General features: G+C 40.3%; 1 protein-coding gene across 6 annotated transcripts in view; it reads left to right on the top strand.

The window, feature by feature from the left end:
* LOC108043219 (hemicentin-1) overlaps positions 1–19862 on the top strand; it is a 57647-nt gene that overhangs the window by 29522 nt on the left and 8263 nt on the right. For 3 of the 6 annotated variants that reach the window (XM_044460272.1, XM_044460274.1, XM_044460273.1), the window contains 8 exons: positions 3268–3342; positions 9618–9715; positions 11359–11504; positions 11648–11709; positions 15151–15309; positions 16559–16687; positions 17561–17695; positions 19266–19415. In XM_044460272.1, coding sequence (XP_044316207.1) covers positions 3268–3342; positions 9618–9715; positions 11359–11504; positions 11648–11709; positions 15151–15309; positions 16559–16687; positions 17561–17695; positions 19266–19415 — 954 coding nt within the window. The remainder of the gene's footprint in view (positions 1–3267; positions 3343–9617; positions 9716–11358; positions 11505–11647; positions 11710–15150; positions 15310–16558; positions 16688–17560; positions 17696–19265; positions 19416–19862) is intronic. The other 3 variants (XM_044460276.1, XM_044460277.1, XM_044460275.1) reach the window with 3 other exon arrangements.

Below are 19862 nucleotides of genomic sequence, written 5' to 3' on the forward strand. Positions count from 1 at the left end.
AAACTGAACTCGCAACTGAACTGAACTGAGAGGGCCTAAAGCTGTCTGCGGATGTTTGAGCTTCGCCCGCGTTTTTGTTGCATAATTTTCGGGGCTCTGGCCAAATACATTTTCATTTGTTTGCCCATGTTTTTTGCCCGGTTTTGTTTTGGCTACGCCTTCGCCGTGTTTGGGCTGCTCCTGCTTCCTGTAACTGCGTGTTCCTCTTCCGCGGAATTCCGGTTCCGCTCCGCGCCCTTGTAGCTGCCACATTGTCTGCCAGCGACATTGTTCGGATGGGAAATTTAAGGCATATTTCTTGGCGCTGGGCCGCGGGAAAAATGGCATAATAAATAAATCTACTTTGAATTAGCGCCATTTACTTTACATTTATTCTCTGCCGCCGTGCAATTTATAGCGCTCAACGCACTTCTCCCCTCACCAGCCTTCATTCCCATTTTTTTTATTTGAAGATATTTTCGCGTTTGTTGTTTCTGTCGTTTCAATTTGGCGGCGCGTGCTTTTTGGCTAATGAAGTTTTGAGGTTAGACAGCAGGAAAATGGGGCTGCCTCGAGGTGTGCAGCTAAGTGGACACGAAATGTGGCTCGCTTTAAAATACATTTTGGGAATACATCAGACTTATTTCAGCGAGAATTAAGTTTCCGTCCGATTGCAAATTGTAGTAATAATTTATGAAAAAACGTTTGGTATTATCATATTGATAACAATTTAATTAAATTCCTTAAAAAACACCTGAAAGAACTTCGTTCTTAAAAAACTAGTCCCTCAGTTATAAAGCAATTTGACGAAACTTGGCAAAAAGTCTTCTTTCTATTGCAGGTAGTATATAAGTATATAGAATTATCAATTTCAGATATACAAGTTTTTAAGCATCGACACCTAAATATATAATATTTTCACAATTTTAAATGCTTAAATGGAATGGCACGAAAAGTTAAAGACTTTATGCTTGGTAAACATGTTTACATTTTTATATTTATGAAAAAAATGGTGTTATTGTTAGGTAAAAAAACCTATTTTCGATGGCTGGTGTGGTATACGCTCACAGAAAAATCGGAAACACAAATAGGATTATGAGTTTGGAATAAAAAATAACAAACTTAATTTTTCTTTCTTTTCTTTTTTGTATTTAAAACACAATAAAACATAAATAAATCAGCCCGAGCATGTATTTTTTATACGAAAACTTTTCTTCGAGATAGTTCGCTAAAAGAATTGAAAAGCTTCGTCTATTCTTCTTTAATTAGGGCCATGATTTCTATTCTATAAATTAATATTTCTTAATATTATAAATTCAATCAAAAATATATGTAAGCAGTTTTTTTGTTAACATGCAAATAATATAATGAGAGCAAAATAAAATTAGCAGGTTTTTAAATGTGTGGTATAACCAAGATACTTTCTGTCAATGGGTTTAATGTTCAACTATAATTTCCAAAAAATTCTTCTATATGAGCCTTGACTTGAACTTTTTCAAAAATGCAGTTGTTTTGAGGCTTCTAAATTGCAACACAGTTGCCGGCAGTCTCGAGGTGTCCATCACAATCCCCGAGTTCCAAGACTTTGCTCTTCCCTTCGTAAGTCTCGCTGTGAATCTTTCACGGTCACGTCGTATTGCCTGCAAATCACGTCATACTAGGCACAAAAAGAGCAAAACGGACAAGACCAGAATAGGGAACTTTTGGGCAACTTTCGGAACACTTTCATTCGGTTTTTTTGGAGCTCAGACTCAAGTTGGGGCACGTAACGGTCCCTCGAAACATTTGTTGGCTAGCTCGATGCGTTTTCCATGTCTGCACATGGACCGAAAGCCGCAAGAAGCGAGGAATCCACTGCCATGCTCTGGGAAAATGGGAAGTGACGGGCGACTGCAAGTATGCAACACAAAATATTACAAACAGCAGCCAGACCAAGTCGCACACAAAAGTTGCTCTCCATCAGTTGATTTCTGCCTGCTCCCTCTTTCCCGAATCTCAAAACAATTTCTCCAATAGACGTACAAGAAATCGAATTTATTGCTCACTCTTATGCGTTTGCGGAAGCCACAAAATGTATTTGCATTGCCAGCCAGCTGCGACAGATGTGGGAAAAGTCGGAAAATTCGGAAAAGTCGGTAGAGTCGGAAAAGCCGGAGCAGCCGCCTCCTGCCCAGTTAGCATGTGCTATGCTTTTATTAAAATGCAAACGCTTTCGACTCGAGAAGTCGCAACACGAAAATTAATTGAAAATTCACTGCCCGTTCCCTGCCTCGGCCTTAAGTTTTCCTCAGCTCCATTTCCACACACACAGCGAATGGGAATCCATTTGCGCTATTGACTCGACTGTCTGCACGCACAGAGACACGCGTTCAAGGTCTCTCCGGTTATAGATGACAGTATTTTATGGCGCAGCCGGAGTGCCCGGAAAATGCGGTGCAGAAGTATGTGTGCCAAGGTGCCGGGCCAAGTGGAAATGGAAATCAATATCAAAACAGTCGGCGACTTGGGAAAGTGTCAATGGCTCATTTCTGTATCGAAAGGAGAGCTCTTTAACAAATTGCAGCTTTAGGTGAGCACTGCTATTTTGCCGAATTTAAAAATGTCAGTAATTAATTTAACATTCATTTTATTTTGATAAATTTGTGGATATATTGGTGTGTTAATTAACTTATACGATTTATACGCCCATAAATATGTACCAGCTGAATTTCCCCAAGGCTGGCCTGCAGTTCGTATTTCCACATTCTAAACGCGAGCTCATAAAAGTAAATCTATTTACCCATTTGCCAGCATTTCCTAAATATTTTATGACGCGTGCCCGAAAATGCAATTCACCTGTTAGCTGCGGGAATTGAACCCCTTTTTCCCGCAATCGATTTCAGCTGCTCCACCGATGCAGCTGCACAAAAGTCAAATTGCAACTTCATTTTGTGGCTGCGAAAATTACAAGCTGAGCGCCTGCAAAGAAAGGCGCTGAAAAAAGCAACGACCCTAAAATATTGGAAAAGTTCACCAAACGAGAAGTTTTTCTCCCTTGGTATTCTGGGCGCGTTGGGTGCGGTTTTTGGGGTTTAAAGCTTGCCAATTTCAAAGAAGTGCGGACGAGCCGGGGTATCTGTTTATATTCCTTACACACTCCTCACCGCAAATTGAATTTGCACTAAGGATAACCAAGCCAATATTAACTACCTCTCTAAATGTATCCGTCTCTTCGTTCCATCTCTCCTGCCCTGGATAAACTCTCAACGCTTTTCATGCCTCGGTGGCACTCGGAATGAAATCTCGCAGCGGAAATGCAAAATAAGGATGAGCTACTTGAAGACATTCGCGAGGATACGGTCGTCAATGCGATTCCCGAGAAAGGTAAGTAACTTGCTGCCCCACCTCATCCCCATCCCCCGATTGCCCATGTCGCCCAACTTGAATTTCCATATTCTCGGTTTCCAAAAGATTTGTGTATCCCTGTGACAGGACTCATGCACATTAGCCTAGAACGCATGCTTTAAGGACACGACGGTGCTTTTAGGTGCTTAATGCCAGCAATTGTTTATGTATTGTCTTGATTGTTTCCGTTGGATTATTTGAAGGTTGAAATTATTAATTTATTTATAATTGTGTGATTTGGTTTCATTCATTGTGCTAGTATCCACTCAACTAATACAAATTTGTTTATTTACCGCTTTAAATGTTGGAAACAATGGCCACTATTCATTAGAAATTCGGCTATTTTAAAGCTTTTCAAATTTAATTACGTATAAATGAATCGCCACTTAAACTATTAAACACTACCGTTGGTAGACAGCTTTTATTTGGTGTAATTCTTAAATGCACATATATTTTTAAGCCTGAACCATCTAATGCTCTTGTTATGTATATATATATTAATCAATTCATCGAAGCAGGATAAGTATTTGGTTTGGTAGGGTGGGTTACAAAACTAAGCGTTACTTTTATCACCGACGTCTGCTAAGGATTTATTTTTATTTATTGGGTTATGTGTAAGATGTTATTAGAAATTGTTTCATAAAATAAGAGCTAAATTCCCTTTGCTTTAGGTAACGTATTAAGCAAATTTTTTGAATAATGTTTCCTTAAATATTTATTGTAGAATTCTTTCAATAAAAAATTTTTAGGTCATTGTTTCCTTAAAGTTAGTCCTTTACAGAAACTACTAAAAAAAGGATTAGATTAAGTTGGTATTTATATTTCATTTTTTAGTTTCAGCGCAATGCTATGTAAATGTAAGTTTGTTCAGAGAGAATATAAAATATTTAATTTAACAGAAGTTAATCATAAGAATTAAAAAATATTGTGTTGCTGGAAATATTCCATCTCAGCACCCGTAGGTAATTCATTTTTTTTTAATGTAATTTTTTGGTTGGGTGACACTAATATATAGCCGTATAAGTGAAAATCTGTTGTGATTGTCCGTTCGGAACGAGTAAAGCAAACCAAGACTTAAGACATAAAATCATTTGTCTTAGGAAAAAAAGCGGTGAAAGTAAAAATTAAAAAAAAATGGTTGCATTCTTTTTTATACGTTTAAGAGTTATTCAAAAAACATAATTTTGAGACTCTTTTCAAAATTAACGAGGACGGAAGCTAACTTCGGCAAGCCGAAGTTTTAATACCCTTGCAGACTTTGCCGAAATTGCTAAAAGTGAAAAAGTAGCGAAAGGAATAAGGTATACATAAGTAAACTAGATTTGCATCGTTTCAAGTCAATTGCTTTTATACTGCAAAAATGTCATATACAAATAGAAAAAAACGCCTTTAACAATTTTTCCTATCTCCTTTAAGATATAGATTTCCGAGCGGCAAGCGCTTTTACCCTAATCAAGATATGCGTAATTAAATAAGAATTGGAAAAATTTATGTTAGTAGCTTACACACTGCGCGAAATATCCTAAAAATCATTAAATTTTAACCGATTTTACCCTTTTGTTCCTATGGGAGCTATAGGATATTGACGTCCGATCCTCACGCGCTTTTACCCTGATCAAGGTATGCATAAAAAAATACGATTTGTAAAGATTAATGTCAATAGCTTTTACACTGCGCGAAATATCTTCCATTCTTGCTAGTTATATCCGATTGTTCCTATGGGAGCTATAGGATATAGACATCCGATCGGGGCGGTTTTCAAACTTGATCTGCGTACACTTGTTTTAGGACGACTGTAAAAGTTTCAGATCGCTAGCTCTTAAACTGAGCTCGCAAACGGTATTGAAACAGACGGACAGACGGACATGGCTATATCCTGATCAAGTATATATATACTTTATAGGGTCGGAAACGTCTCCTTCACTGCGTTACAAACTTCTGACCAAAATTATAATACCCTCTGCAAGGGTATAAAAAATTATTTTATCTGTGCACAAGCATCAAATTGTGGGTAGAGGGTCCTAAAATAATGGTTCGATTTCAAAAGCCTACAGCTTTTACGTTTTTATAAATGTTATACTTAGTTTTGACATTATATCTCAAGATATCAATTATATCCAGAAGTTTATTTTTGAGTTCACATTTCACCAGACTTAACACGACCCCGGTGATTTATTTTTAGCTTCGAACTTCTATACCTTCTGAGATATTCAAATTTTGGTATGCCACACATTTTTCTCGGAAAATAAAAAGAGCAACTCATTTCAGATCTGTAAAATTAACATGATGACGACTCCTATTAGTGCCTTATAATTAAAGATATATCTTATAAGCATAAGCAAGTTAACTATCGACAAAATTTGAATTTTCAGATAAAATCAGGGGTCACAACTGCTTGTGTTGCTTTTTTGGTTAAATAGGAACGGCTTCTCGTCATGGTTTTGGGAAACTTTGACGGAAAATAAAATAAAAACTTATGATATAAAAAAGACCAGGTAAAAAAGTTGTGCCGAAAGTCGCACTTCCAACATACAAAAGTTTTGATATTATGTGATGAAAAATGGATAAACAATCCATCAAATAAATACACCTTCTAAAACTTTTTCATTCAGCACGCTGAAAAATTAAACATTTTTCTTTTTTTATAGTCGTCAAAATCAATGGATTGCGCCAAAAGTTAGAAAATTTAAATGCATTCGAATTTGACCAATCGCGTTAATTGGAAAATGTAAAAATATAAATATATTTGTGAAGGGGTGTGCAAAAAGCAACATGCTCGCCCCCTAAATTATCTTATTTATAAAACTACTAAACACAGTTACTACCTCTACCAGTAATACATTGTCTCTAATAAGCTCGAACACATTAATTGAAAGAAGCTCGTTCGCAAACACGGTCAATTGATATTCCAATTATGAATATTAAGACTAATTAATTGTCAAGCCGACGGTCACATCCACCTGGGCCTCAAGCCGTAGCGTTTTTATATCTCTTAAGCTTATCCCCAGTGTCGTCACGTGCTCAGTTCTTGTCAGCCGGCGTCTCCTGCACCTTCCTCGTCCTTCGTCCTTCGTCCTGCGTCCCTCGTTCCCCTACTTTCGACCGGCGCCATTAAGGCAGTCGCTTTCCCCGCGCTTTCCCGCTTTTCTCGTCCCTCGAGTGTCTCTGAATGCGAGTTGCTTTGGCTCTTGTCGCAGTCTTTTTTCTCGCTTTTAAATTTTATTTATTGTAAATTGTATTTGAAACGTGCTGAGGTTCAGTTTTCTCTGCAGAGAAGACGGCGGACAAATGTCAAGCTCGCCCTTGGCATGAATATGGGCTATGGGGTATGGGCTATGGGAGAAAGTAAGGCATGGCTGCACGAGTGTGTGTATCTCGCACACATCTCGTGCGAGTGTGTGAGTGTGTCGTGCAACTTAATAGAGTTGTTTAGCATTTAAATAGCGCCATTTACTTGTTGTTGCTGCTTCTGGATGTTGCTGTTGCGCTTATTAAGTTGGAATGCCAGTCAAGACGGCTTGACTTAATAAAGTTGGCTTTAAGCAGCGGAAGGAAAGTGGGAAATTGTGCCTAGTGAGCTTGAGAAAGTGGTCCATTAGGCACTGACAACTAAGCCAAAGCAGTTTATAATATCAAATGGGAGACTTGCTTGGGCATGATTTAAGGGTATTCAAATTGCATTTGTCCTGGCCACTTTAAGACGTCCCCAATGAGCAGAAGGTAACTGGAAGATAGACAACATTTCGGATGAGTTAGGGGCATCACTTAAGCTGCGTTTTCCTCGAGCCACTAAGCCTCCAAAGAACAGACGCTAAACGGCGATTTGCAATTTCATTCCTCACATCATAAACATTATGCTAAGCACCCAGCGTCTTGGGATCCGCAGGTTTCTGTGGCACATATATCCACTTCAGATACAAAGCAAATGCCCATTAAATCCTAATTTCATATGCCCATAAATCCACTAAACAATCACACTTCCAATCCCAAAGACGGAGCGCAAAATATGTAACAAATTTCCACATATTCACACACGACCGCCTCGCAGAAAGTAGGCCATAAAAGCCCTCACCCACGCAGGCATATCCTTATTGTGGATGTATCAATAAGCGGAGGCGAATCAAATGAGTTGGCAAAAGGCGGCAGACGATGACAAAACAGCATGTGATGGGCCCAGTTGGGCTTTGACGAATCGATGGTTGTGTGATCGAACTTGTTAGTGGGGCTACCCGGCACTCGGCACTCGCCTGCATTATTATTATCAAGTGAGGCGCACGAGAGATACGAAATGCGAGCTGGGAAATGCTCTTTCAGTTTTAATCCCTCGGTGATGCGACCTAGATCACGACTTCGAATTGCTAAAAAATCGGTGATTTGTAAATATATGATTTCTTACCTTTTTATTAATTTAATTACTTTATTATCCTAATGTTAAGTATAAAGGACATATAACTGAACGAATAGAAGGCTATTAAAAACCGCGCTAGGCATTTTTTATTGTCAAATAAAACGGATGGCCGATGTATGACAATGAGAACTGACCTGTGGGGCGAAACCAACCTCGCGCTTTTCTGAAAACGACGACTCATTTTTATTTTTTTTGAAAGTCTATGGCATACACTAACACCTTCTGGGGTACGCCACTTGCGCTGTATGTAATTTTCACAGTGTTGTGCCATGAAAATGCTTTCCACGCGTAGAGCGATTCCCAACCGCCCGTTACCCGAGCAAAAGTAAGGGTATCGTTGACAACTCGAAACGTGATGTTTAGGAAGAGATTAGGCGACAATAAACGGCAGGATGGGGACACACAAAAACGACGAGCACAAAGTTGCCCTTCTCCCGACGTTGCGCATGTTGCCCGCCGCAATTGAGATTTACGGCCGCATCAATAAACATCAAAAAATTCGCCCGCCACTTTCTTGGCCATCACCCTTGCTTATCGCCTTGTTTACGCATTTTAAGTACAAGATTGTTATGTGTTGATTTGCCTTAACCGATGCGTGCCCCGCATATGAGAAAAGGCCTCCGTCTGCCAGAGTTTCACTTGTTTTTCCTACATTTATGTTTTTATTTTATTTTATTCTCGAGCGTATGCGGAGAGCAAACTTCGTTGAGGTTTCTGAGCATGTCAGCGACAAACAAGAGCAAACACAAACACAAAGCGGCGGCTAAGTTTTCAGCCCCGCCCTCAGATTTTCCCCTCCCCTTCGAAAGGCAAACCACAAATCTGTTGCATACTTGCGGGCGCGCCTTTAAAGTCAACGCGCTTTTCCAACGCTCCGCTGAGCATTGGTGTGAGGAGTGTGGGTGTGTGGGTGTGAGGAGTGTGGGTGGCTGCGATCTGGGTGGCAGCGCGGTGGAGGGACTTTGATTGACTGGTTGAGAACTGACTGACAGGCCAGTCTGGGCCACGATTGTTGATGTTGATGTTGACGTGGGTTATGTTAAACAGAATGGAATGGTCATGCTCCCAGCCGCTAATATCCGATCCAAATCAGGGCTCACAAATTAAATTAAATGAAATGCTGCATTCCTTAATTTGCATTCATTTATTATGTGGAGGCTGTCATATAATTGAAAAGTTAAGTTCAGAGTAAGCAGTACAAAGAACACGGGCTTGTACGCCTGGAATTATCTTCAATACAAAGAAACCTGCTTCAGTTTCTTACCCTACGAGTTTGACTTGCATTTCACTAAACTAAGAAAATATTGGTATACATTAAGCCAAATGCCCGATAAATCTTAATGGCTTTAAGCTGTTCCAAGAAAATTAGTTGTAACGGAAGTAAGGACTGATTAAATTAAATTTTTTCAATTCCAACCAAGCACTTGACCTTTTATTTTTTTAGAATATGAGCAAACATTTCCGAACATATATTTTGTCACTGTACTTTATTAATTCCCGTATTTTTTACAAACCTATTTCAAGTTCGTTATATCTACGAAATTACATTTTATCTGATATATATTTAGCATGCTGTTTTGATGGTCGAATTATCTTAGAATCAAGGCTCTTAACTTAAACACAACGAACATAAGTTAAGCTCCCCTATTCTAAGGCAAGTATGACCTTGGGCTTGAATAATTTGGCAACACAATAATTTATTATGGTGGAGTTGGTCTTTTGTCCATTCGAAACAAAGGTAGATACAGATGTTTCAACGGTTGAATATAGGAAACAACCTGATATGTACCTTGTTTTAGATTAGATCGAGAGCCAGTCAGTACTCATTTCTTCTCCTTCCTTGCAGATCTTCCAAAGTTCGGGGAACTCTTGCAGAACGTGACGGTGCCCGTGAGTCGGGAGGCCATACTCCAGTGCGTAGTCGATAATTTGCAGACCTACAAGGTGAGTTTTTATCTCAAAATGGAAAGCCTCCAAGGTCCCATTTTTAATTTTCCCATTTAATTTATTTTAATTTTGTAAGCCGTGTATAAGGTTTATTTTCTCGTTCGTACTTCAAAGTGCGTTCCACATTAAAGGGGAATCAATCTAAGCAGATGATAGTGGATTTTCGTTAGTTTTTTCGTACGCACTTATATTATAAGCACATCATATTTTAGGCACACATTTTTGAGACTAAGTGGCAGATCTACTGAGAGAAAGTTAACGAATATTTTAAAAATGTTTATAATATTTAACAAAACAAATCAATACCAAATTTAACATATAATAAAAAAATTAGACATATCTAAAATGCTTGCGTACGATTTAATTTATCGCCCCATGATTTTTTATTAATGATTTGTCGCGCAAACATTTTAGCATCGTAGTTTAAAAAAAATGTAACCCAAGTGAAATAAATATTAAGGTATGTTGTATTAAAATATTAAAAACAACCATTTTCTCAAAAAAAAGGAAAAAAGATGTCCAAACAAGAATGTTGGACCTTTTGATTCTTATGTAATATAGACTTTTTTTGCATTAAAAAGCCAATGCTTATTAGTTACTTTCATTTTAACGTTTGTGCCAAACAAAAAAAAGGGGTTTCGGAACACCTTGCGCCGTCAGCTTTAACCATTTTCACTTAATCTACTAATGCTGAAAATGTTTGGGCCTAGTTTTCCACCTTTGCGTGTCGTCCTCCTGGTTGAGTTGACCCTTTTGTTGGGCACGTTCCGGGGCCCATTGGTGGTACTTTGTCTTCGTGACACACTAAAAGGTAAACAAAACGAAAAATAAATCTCAATGAATTGCCGAAACGAAAATAGCAAATCCCATACACCACCATTTTGTCGTGCGATTTGATTATATCCAGCCAGGTTATTAGAGCTCATTGTGCTGTATTGTAATGTCCAACGATGTTATCATTATCACTGTTGCGTGGGGCAAACAAGCTGAAAGCTAGTGAAAGTGATGTCCAGTAGTATGGAAGACAACAGTTTCTCTACCTTATAGCTTGAGTGCCCCGTGGAGGTAGTTGAACTCAAAGCCGAGTTTATTTGATCGCCAGAAAACGAAGTCGGAGCGAGAACAACCTCAGTAACCGGTGATCAAAGAGAACTCGGCTCTAAGGACGATCTCAGGTCTTCAGTTGAATTAGATTTGATACCATGTTAGAAGTGTCCCGGACCGTATAGCAATTAGAACTCAAAGCTATGCAATCAGGAATACTCAGAATCTAGCACAAAACTTGAGATTGGTGCGATGGGCCTTCCAGTTTCTTTGAGCTATATTTCATAATACCCCCGATGACAAAGCCGCCTCAAGGAAAGGTCTTTATCAACCCGAGTACTAAGAATATAGAACAACATTGAAATCCATCTAGCATGGGCACAGTTTCCACTAATTCTCATCGGTTAGGCGCATTATCCAAAGGGCTTTTCACTCCTCGGTGACATTTTCCCTGGGCGTAATAAATGAGCTCCGGCCACGCCACTGGGGCATTAGCACTGGGTCGAGGAATCGCTGAACGTTTTAGTTTTACAACTCAAATCTACCCGAATATAAACGACTTCTTTACTCCAGCGTACATTTTTTTGTTATTCTAGATTGCGTGGCTACGTGTCGATACACAGACCATTTTAACGATACAAAATCACGTCATAACCAAAAATCATCGCATGAGCATAACTCACGCCGAGAAACGTGCCTGGATTTTGCGTATACGTGATGTAAAGGAGTCCGACAAAGGCTGGTAATGTACCCACTATCAGGCTGCATATTTAGATATCTGCCCCATGCCTTTTACTATCGCTTAAAGTATGAGAGGGTCGCAAACAGTTCCTTAATTGTTAAGTCTAAAATCTAATAAACAAATCTCGTTTGCATCGTTCGCAGGTACATGTGCCAAATAAACACGGATCCGATGAAGAGTCAAGTTGGCTACCTGGACGTCGTCGGTGAGTATTCGAGTGGGGATTGCGTAAAGCTGGCAAACAGCAAAACAGAGCAAAGCTTGTGAAATGAAATTGATGCATGTAACTCCGAAGGGAGCTCAAATGAATTGTAATTTGCCTTGAGTGGCTCGGCGCTGGAACAAAGTTGCTGTTGATAGTTTTTCAAATAGCACTAATTGCTCAGCCAAGTGGCGATTGAAGGCAGAAACTGGGTTAGGGAAACGCAGTTGTGCAACTTTCAACGACTCCCGATTGGGTTTAATTGCAAAATGAAGAAGCGAGTATTCGACTTAAGCCGAATGCCGTATGCCAACGGGCTTTTGTCGGAAAGTTTTCACTTAGCCAACACATTAGTTCGTTCCCGCAAACGGCGGAGAGCGGCAGGTAATGAAACCATTTACATGCTACGTGCACCTGCACCTGCACCTGCGCCTGTCCCATCCATGTCCAGGTCGTCCATGTCCCGACGTTAATTATTCAGACGGCGTAGACGTCGGAGCGGCACCGAAAAACCTCAGAGCACACAGAGCGGCAGATCCGCCCCGTAGGCGAATTTAAAATGAACATGCCGCCCCGTTTCGGAGCTGGGGTTTTGTGTCTCGTTTCCGGTTGCCTCGCACCGTCCGCATAAGTAACCACTCTGGTTGATTGTGTTTTCATTGATGTTGAAATTCATTAAGGACCCAGTCGTCCGCCCCGATACACTGAGCGCAACAGCGGCTTGCCATGAAATAATTTACACACAACCGCACTAAGTCCATAAGCAAAATGGCAAGCCGCTTTAAATCAGCGCGGATTTTCCAGCTGCCACTGACAAAGTGCTCGATTTTGTGGTGCCCCCACCCATCTCCATCTCCATTTCCATCCGCACACCCCCTCCCCCCTTCGGCAATCCGGGCCACGCGATGGCAACCAACTATTATTGTTGTCGCCGCCGTTGTAGTTTTCCACACCGCGGAATAGGCAAATAAACGGCGGCGCGAAAGTGATCAGAACTTATAAGCCAGTCGCTGGGAAATGGAAAAGGGTAAGCTGATAAACCGAAATTGGCAAAGGCTGTAGAAATGTTGTGACCTCATTTGGGAAAACGCAACGATGTTGACTTACCTAAACATTATCAAGTCTTAATAATATTTATATACATTGAAACGGAAACTTTAAACCAAAGTCTTGAGTTACGTGCCTTTCAGCGGTCGTAAACATTCTATAAAGCAGTTGCTTTTACAGCGGATGTGTTTAGTTAGATTAGTTGACGTCGTTTCGAATGTCCAGTGAAGTAACTGTAATGGTAAAAATACTTTATTTTTATTAATTTGTAACCTTCAAATTTTAGAAAAAAATTTTTTTCATAAATTGAAAATTAGATTATTTTAAATCATTTATTCATACTCTTAAGAAGAAATGACAAGCTGCAGAAATCGAATAAAAGCAATGAAATTCTATTTTGTTATTATTATCTTTGTTTTGGGGAATAAAAATATAAAATATTGTCAACATAACATGGTTGGGCGAAGCTTAAGAATATTCAAAAATAACTCACGTAAAGGTATAGCGCAACCAAACAATCTGATTGAAGTAAGCACCTGAAATATTAATAGCTTGTTGAAAGAAAAAGCCCAAAAAACCTGTCTAGTGCCCTGATTATACTGCAATCTTGTAGTACTAAAACAATTAATGTATAAATAAATAAGACAACCAGAAGGAAAAAATATTAAGAGGTTTAAGAGGACAAGCTGCCAACTAATTTAATCGTTAAATCCTCTTAAAAAAGTCACTAAAATGAAAAATAAGCGAGCAACCGAAAAATACGGTCAGGAAACAAATTTTGAAACAAATTTTCTTATTTTTACTCACAATTTCGGCGCTGAAGTTGTATGGCCTTGTTTTGTCGGCTAGTTTGTTGTTTTTGGCGATGATTGTTTTTGTTAAGCCGAACGATGGACTGGCATGAGTGTGGAAGCCAGCCAGGCATTGAATAATTTATAAAAAGCAATATGTTCTCGCACCGACGTTTTGCCTATGGTTAAATGGGCTTGGTTTGACCCCTGCCGAGGGGTCAGCTCAGAAAATGGGCGAGCTGATTTGAAAAGCGCTTAAAAAATATGAATAAACGATTAAACAAATATCAATTTTAAGGATACCTTTGAATTCGATTGTTGTGGAGGAATAAAGCCAGCTTTGCGGCTGATACTCTTAAAAATAATTTTCATTCGTGTTAGGTTTTATCGCTTTAAGTGCACAAAGTTAGTTTAGGCTCTTATCGAAAATCCCGAAATCAGTCAAACTCATATCTGCCATTTGCCGTCATCTCAATCCAATTGAAATTAATTTCTGTAACGCCAATTTAATCACACACCATTTCACCTGATTTCATAACTTATCAACTCATGCCGCGCACAATAATGGCGGCTAAGAAAAGAAATTGCCAGACACGCCCACTTAGGCCGCCCCCCGATTTGGCCCCTGTGACATGAGTCGAGCTATTAAAGGAAAGTCAACACGGGCTAAGGAAAAGCAGCTGGAGCGGAGCCTACATTCAATTTGTAGGACATGACGTATACAGCTGTGTGTGGGCCGGGTGAAAAGTCAAAGTACATTTTGTAAAACATGCACATCATTGTTGGCATGAAGACTTTGAAGTCACATTGTGTGTGAGTCATAACTTGCGGCAGTGAAGGATATCAAAAGCAATAAAAAATAAAATGCTGTTTATGGAGGAAATCAATTTGGAAACTAATTCTTTTTACGAAAAGTTAAAATGTGAAAATCCATTTTTATGACACATTCTTTGCCCACTTCAGGAAACCTTCCTTAAAAATCTGAAACACACAAAAATCTAACTAGAAAAAAAATGTTTCCCTTCTTGGGCCCATCATCAGGGTCTCTTTATTTTTGGACACTTATTTTTTGCCTTTATTAATTGTTTCTTTTTGGGCAAGTGCAGAATAGTCGAGCGTAAAATTATAATTAATTGCACCGCTGGGCAAAAGGTGCATACAGACACAAAGCTCTTCAGTTTTCTATGGCTTGGAAATGTTAAGTTTTCAGTAATTTGTGAGCTACCTTTTGGTCTGCCATGGGGAAAATAAAAATTAAACATTTGCTTTAATTGTGGATGCCTCTGAACTACAAATAAAACTTTTATCTGAAGACTAGTAACAAATTAGCAACGTTTTAATTGGTGTTCCTGAAAAAGATGCTATTATACAACAGCAGTTTAAACAATTTAATGGCAATGTCTTTATTAAATTGCTCTCTTTCATGTACACACATCTTCATCACCGTCAACAAACTGGAACTGAACCTGCTGCCAACTGTCTGACACCCGGCGAACAATTCCCGCAAACAATTCGGTCGCTGTCCCACGCTGCGTATGAATAATATGCCGCTTTAAAACTTGTATCTCCGCCTACGTGCGCGCACGTGTTTCGGGTCCGCCCACAGTTCCGCCCGACATACTGGACTACCCGACCAGCACCGATATGGTAATACGTGAGGGCTCCAACGTAACCCTCAAGTGCGCCGCGACGGGATCGCCAACTCCGACGATAACCTGGCGCCGCGAAGGTGGCGAACTGATTCCGCTCCCCAATGGCGCCGAGGGTGAGTTGCATGCCACGGGGTTCCTGGATTGGGATTGGGATTGGGGGTATGGGATTGCATGAGCGTGCTCTCGCAGCATTAAATTTCATTACAAAACATTTTAGAGTTACTTTCTCTCCGTGGTAATTAACTCATGTGTGCCGGTGTCAAAGAGGTCGGCAACTGGCCCAATAGTATCAAATCTGAGCTACATAATTTGTTTTACTGCGGCTGATGTAAGTAAACTGGGTAAATTGTTAGTCGCAGCTACATGCTGATCGGCCTGTGGCTTAAACAAGATTAGGGTACAGCACCAGATTAAAATCACTATCGACCAGGAAAAGTTGCAATCAGACACTTATTGCCAAATATATAGGATTTACAGCGAGTAAGTTGGATGTGTGCAATAGAAGGGATCTTATGCCAAAGTTATGCAATTTATGTTTTGTAGCTTAGTTCTGGAATTGTCAAAGGGATTTCGCGTTCACTGAAGCTTGGTTTAAAACTTCAAATTTCTAGCCATGTCCGCATGTTCGTCCGTCTGTTCATTATTAAGCAAGCTATTTGGATGAAACTTAAAAAGTCCATATATCCATGTATTTTTAGCAATTTAAGATATCCTTATATCTAAAATATATTATATTAAAATGAAAAGCCTTGCAGAAGCTTGCTTTCCTTCTTCTTTTATATAGAATAACTATTTAAGATATAAGGTTTTACTTATATTAAAATCAATAGGCTTGCAGAAGTTTGGTTTTCTACTTGTTATATATAGCATTTATAGAATAACACATCATTTGGTAGCTTTAAAAGTATATAAACTTCGACTTGCCAAAGTAAGCTGTCTTTCTTGTTTTAAATTTATATTCATTAATATTTATATGGATATAAGCCAAGAATCAAGACTCTACTCTAGTTATGCGGAGTACAAAATGCAATGCCCTATTACAAGTAATATAAATAAATATTATTTTAAATCTTCATTTGCTAAGAAGGTACATCTTTTCACAAAAGTAAGGGCTAAACTTAGCATGTTCTATTCCGACTTCTTTGCATTATATAAATATTTAATACAGAAGTGGTTTATGTGGAAACTGGGTATCGTATTGTCGAATTCAAAATAGTATGTAGATTTTCCTTGGGGCTGAGGGCGGGAATCAAGATGCCGGAGAACTCCGTGTGAATATGGCAACGAAAAAGTATTGCTGAAATAGATAAGTTTGCCCAGTGGAGCCTCCGATATTAATAGATATTATATTTCCCTCCGCAGCCGTCGCGTTCAACGGATCCTTCCTGACCATCGCCAAAGTGAGGCGGCTGAACATGGGCGCCTACCTCTGCATCGCCTCCAATGGCATCCCGCCAACAGTCAGCAAGCGTGTGATGCTCATTGTGCACTGTGAGTATTCGGGGCGGGGCGGCCCATCAATTTTAGCATATTTAAATATTTATAGTTCTGCGCCAGGACACCGCATGCTGCTCCTGCCGCTCCTGCAGCTCCTGCTGCTTTTGCCACTCGAGGGGGCAGGGAGCAAGGGGCAGGGTGCTCCAGGCGAGACCGCAATGGAAAACACCAGACACAGTCACAGACTGCGACATACACAAAGCCCCACTTGAAATCTTGCCATGCTAAATATGCCCTGCATTTTAATTTTCCAGTGCGAGTGTTTGTTGGGGAGGGGGGTTCCGGAAAATGCTGTATACTTTTAGGTGCCAAGCATAAAGCAAATAATTAAGTGTGTGCTCAGCTCCCCGCCCCCTCGCAGCTAGTTAGCATTTCAGGGCACTTTGCCTGGCTCCTTCTCGCTAATTAAATGAAAATTAAAATTGCTCAACAATTTGTTAGGTAAGTTCACGGCACATATTTAAGCGAGGCTGCCAGAGAAGTTGCTCTGGAGGAATGCTCTTCGGTTATTCAACCACAATTCGGTTCGGTTCGCTTCAGATCGGTTTCGATTGCAAAGCATTTTTTGTGGCTTTGCTATAAAATTAAAAAGCAATTAGTTGGAAACAATAAATGGCAACCGCAGCGAATTGCCGGAATTGAACGGCAGCATAAAGCACTAGAAAAACAATAACGATAACGAACGGAATTTCTCTATAAATGGGAATTCTTTGTTCTTCGCCCGCAAAACACCCGCACACCCACATACACACACACACTTCGCTTCAATCGCTCAAACATTCCACACCTGACGCAGAACTTCGGCCCACATATTTCCCACCACTGACTCCTGGTTTCGGCATTTCGCATTTCTCTACTCCTTTGCAGTTCCCCCCATGATTTGGATACAAAATCAATTAGTCGGCGCTGCCCTCACTCAGAACATAACCCTGGAATGCCAGTCGGAGGCCTATCCCAAGTCCATCAACTATTGGATGAAGAACGATACGATTATCGTGCCGGGTGAGTGTTTCGAAGGACATTAAGGGATGTGACTCTGGGGATAACAAACAGGTCTCACAGTCTTTGTCGGGATAGCGATCAGTAGAGCAGACCTTTGAAACCAATAATTGTAGGCCAAGTTGTTAGAGAAAGACTTTTCCTTAACTCCGCAAAAGCTTCATATTTTAATTGAGAATGTTTTGACAGACACTTCGTTAATGCTCAAAATGAATTTATACACAAATATAGTTTCGTGGTATGTTACTTCGTTTTGTTATCCCAATAAAAGATTGCATTTTAACAGTTTCAAAGAAACTTAAATTATTAAATTGAGCTTGCTTTAGATTAAAGTTAAAGGGGATCCAAAATTCCATCAAATTGATTTACTGAAAGGGCTTGTTTGGAATCCTTGCAAAAGGAATATTCATTTAATAACTATCTCCATTGACCATTACGTGTTCCCAGTTAAACTTCGACAGTGTAAGGTTTCCCTTTGCTCAGCCTCTCATCCAGTTCGTTCAATTTAATTTTCTAAGGGCCTTTAACGATGGATGGGTCCATGCCTTCATTTAACCTCTTCAACTCCCCCACTCATCTTCAGTGAGAAATGGACTGAGCACGATGACAAAAAGTCCTGCAGAGCACAAGTAAAAAAGCGATGAAAAAATAAACATTCAGCCGAACACTCGAATCCGCGGTCGCAGAATAACTGCGGTAGTGGACCCCCCTCCCTCCCCCCGTCCCACCCTTCCACTTAACCCCCTACTGCCCCGTGGACAGGAAAAGGCATCGTCATCGGCATAGAGGCCGGCGGAAAAAAGTCACAGACATGCAGTCGGTACGCTTCCTTTTTCCAGTCATTTTCAAGTTGTTTTTTGCCAGCGGAGAAAATGGGAAAAGTGATTGAAAATGACCTCAAGTCAGAAGCAGTTGCCGGGAACTGTCCGACCGCCGTTGGCTTTTAATGGAGTTTTCTGTTTTAGTTCTGAGATAGTCAGTTGATTTTCCATAACCGCAAAAACCGACCAACTGTTACAGAGAAGCTATTTAAAGAGGCTTGATTAGGCGGCGAAAGTGCCCAACTAGCGGGGAGCAACTAAAATACACTACCCATCTGCTCCCCCCGAAACCCAATTATTTCTAATCAAGAACAGGGCCAAAATCTACATCTCTGCCGGGCCATCACAATGGCATTTTGCTGGGGTAATCAGTCGCCTAGCCGGCATGCATAACAATTACCGAACCTGGACAAAATGTAATGCTCGGCTTAGTGCTACTAAATCTAACCGACATCAAACGTAAATCAAAACCTGCATGACAAACAAAAACGGGACAAGCAACAATACCGAGAGCAGACTGCTTTTTGTATAAATTAAAACGAACCATTTGACAGGGGCAACAGGGTCTGAAAACCCAGCCAGGAGCAAGGTGGATCCATTTGAGCCGGGCTAAGCCGAGCTGAGTAGAGTTCCTCCTCAGTTAAATTACTTTGACAAGAAGCTGTCGAGCAGGGAGTTCAGTTCGAAAAGGGGCACAGTGCACTGCGGTTTCGGGAAAAGGTCCTTACACCGCCCTACGTTTCTGCTTTCAGGTGAGCGCTTTGTGCCGGAAACCTTTGAATCGGGCTATAAAATAACCATGCGCCTCACCATATTCGAGGTGGACATCCAGGACTTCGGGGCGTATCGATGTGTGGCCAAAAACTCCCTGGGCGACACTGACGGCGCGATCAAACTGTACCGTAAGTATTGGCGTAAGTAACAATAACTACATGAATACCATAGCAGAGCCAATAGCAATAACAATAACCGTAGCCGAAAGCCAAACAACAATGGCCATAAGTCGGAGCGCCCTCGGCAATTAGGCGCAAACTATTTGCCCAGCCGATGCTTTTAATTAATTTGAGTCAATGACTCTGCGTGAGCCGACGGCAATGTGTGTTTGCCGGATAGCTTCACAAAACAAAGGGTCTTTCGGAGTTCGAAGGTGACCATTTTCCCAGTGTCAGTGATTGATTTACGAGCAGCAGGCTATTGCGGCCCGAAACCCTTCCTCCACTCTTGGGTAGGGAAAGTGAAACATATGGAAATTTCCAGGAAATTAATGGCAATCCACAAATAGTAGGAGTTGACGAAAAAACTTCATTAAACAATCAAGCCTGTGGGTTTTCTAACTCTAGATTTATCGC

Source organism: Drosophila rhopaloa, unplaced genomic scaffold, assembly GCF_018152115.1.
Source record: "Drosophila rhopaloa isolate 14029-0021.01 unplaced genomic scaffold, ASM1815211v1 contig_2, whole genome shotgun sequence".
Classification (NCBI taxonomy): Eukaryota; Metazoa; Arthropoda; class Insecta; order Diptera; family Drosophilidae; genus Drosophila; species Drosophila rhopaloa.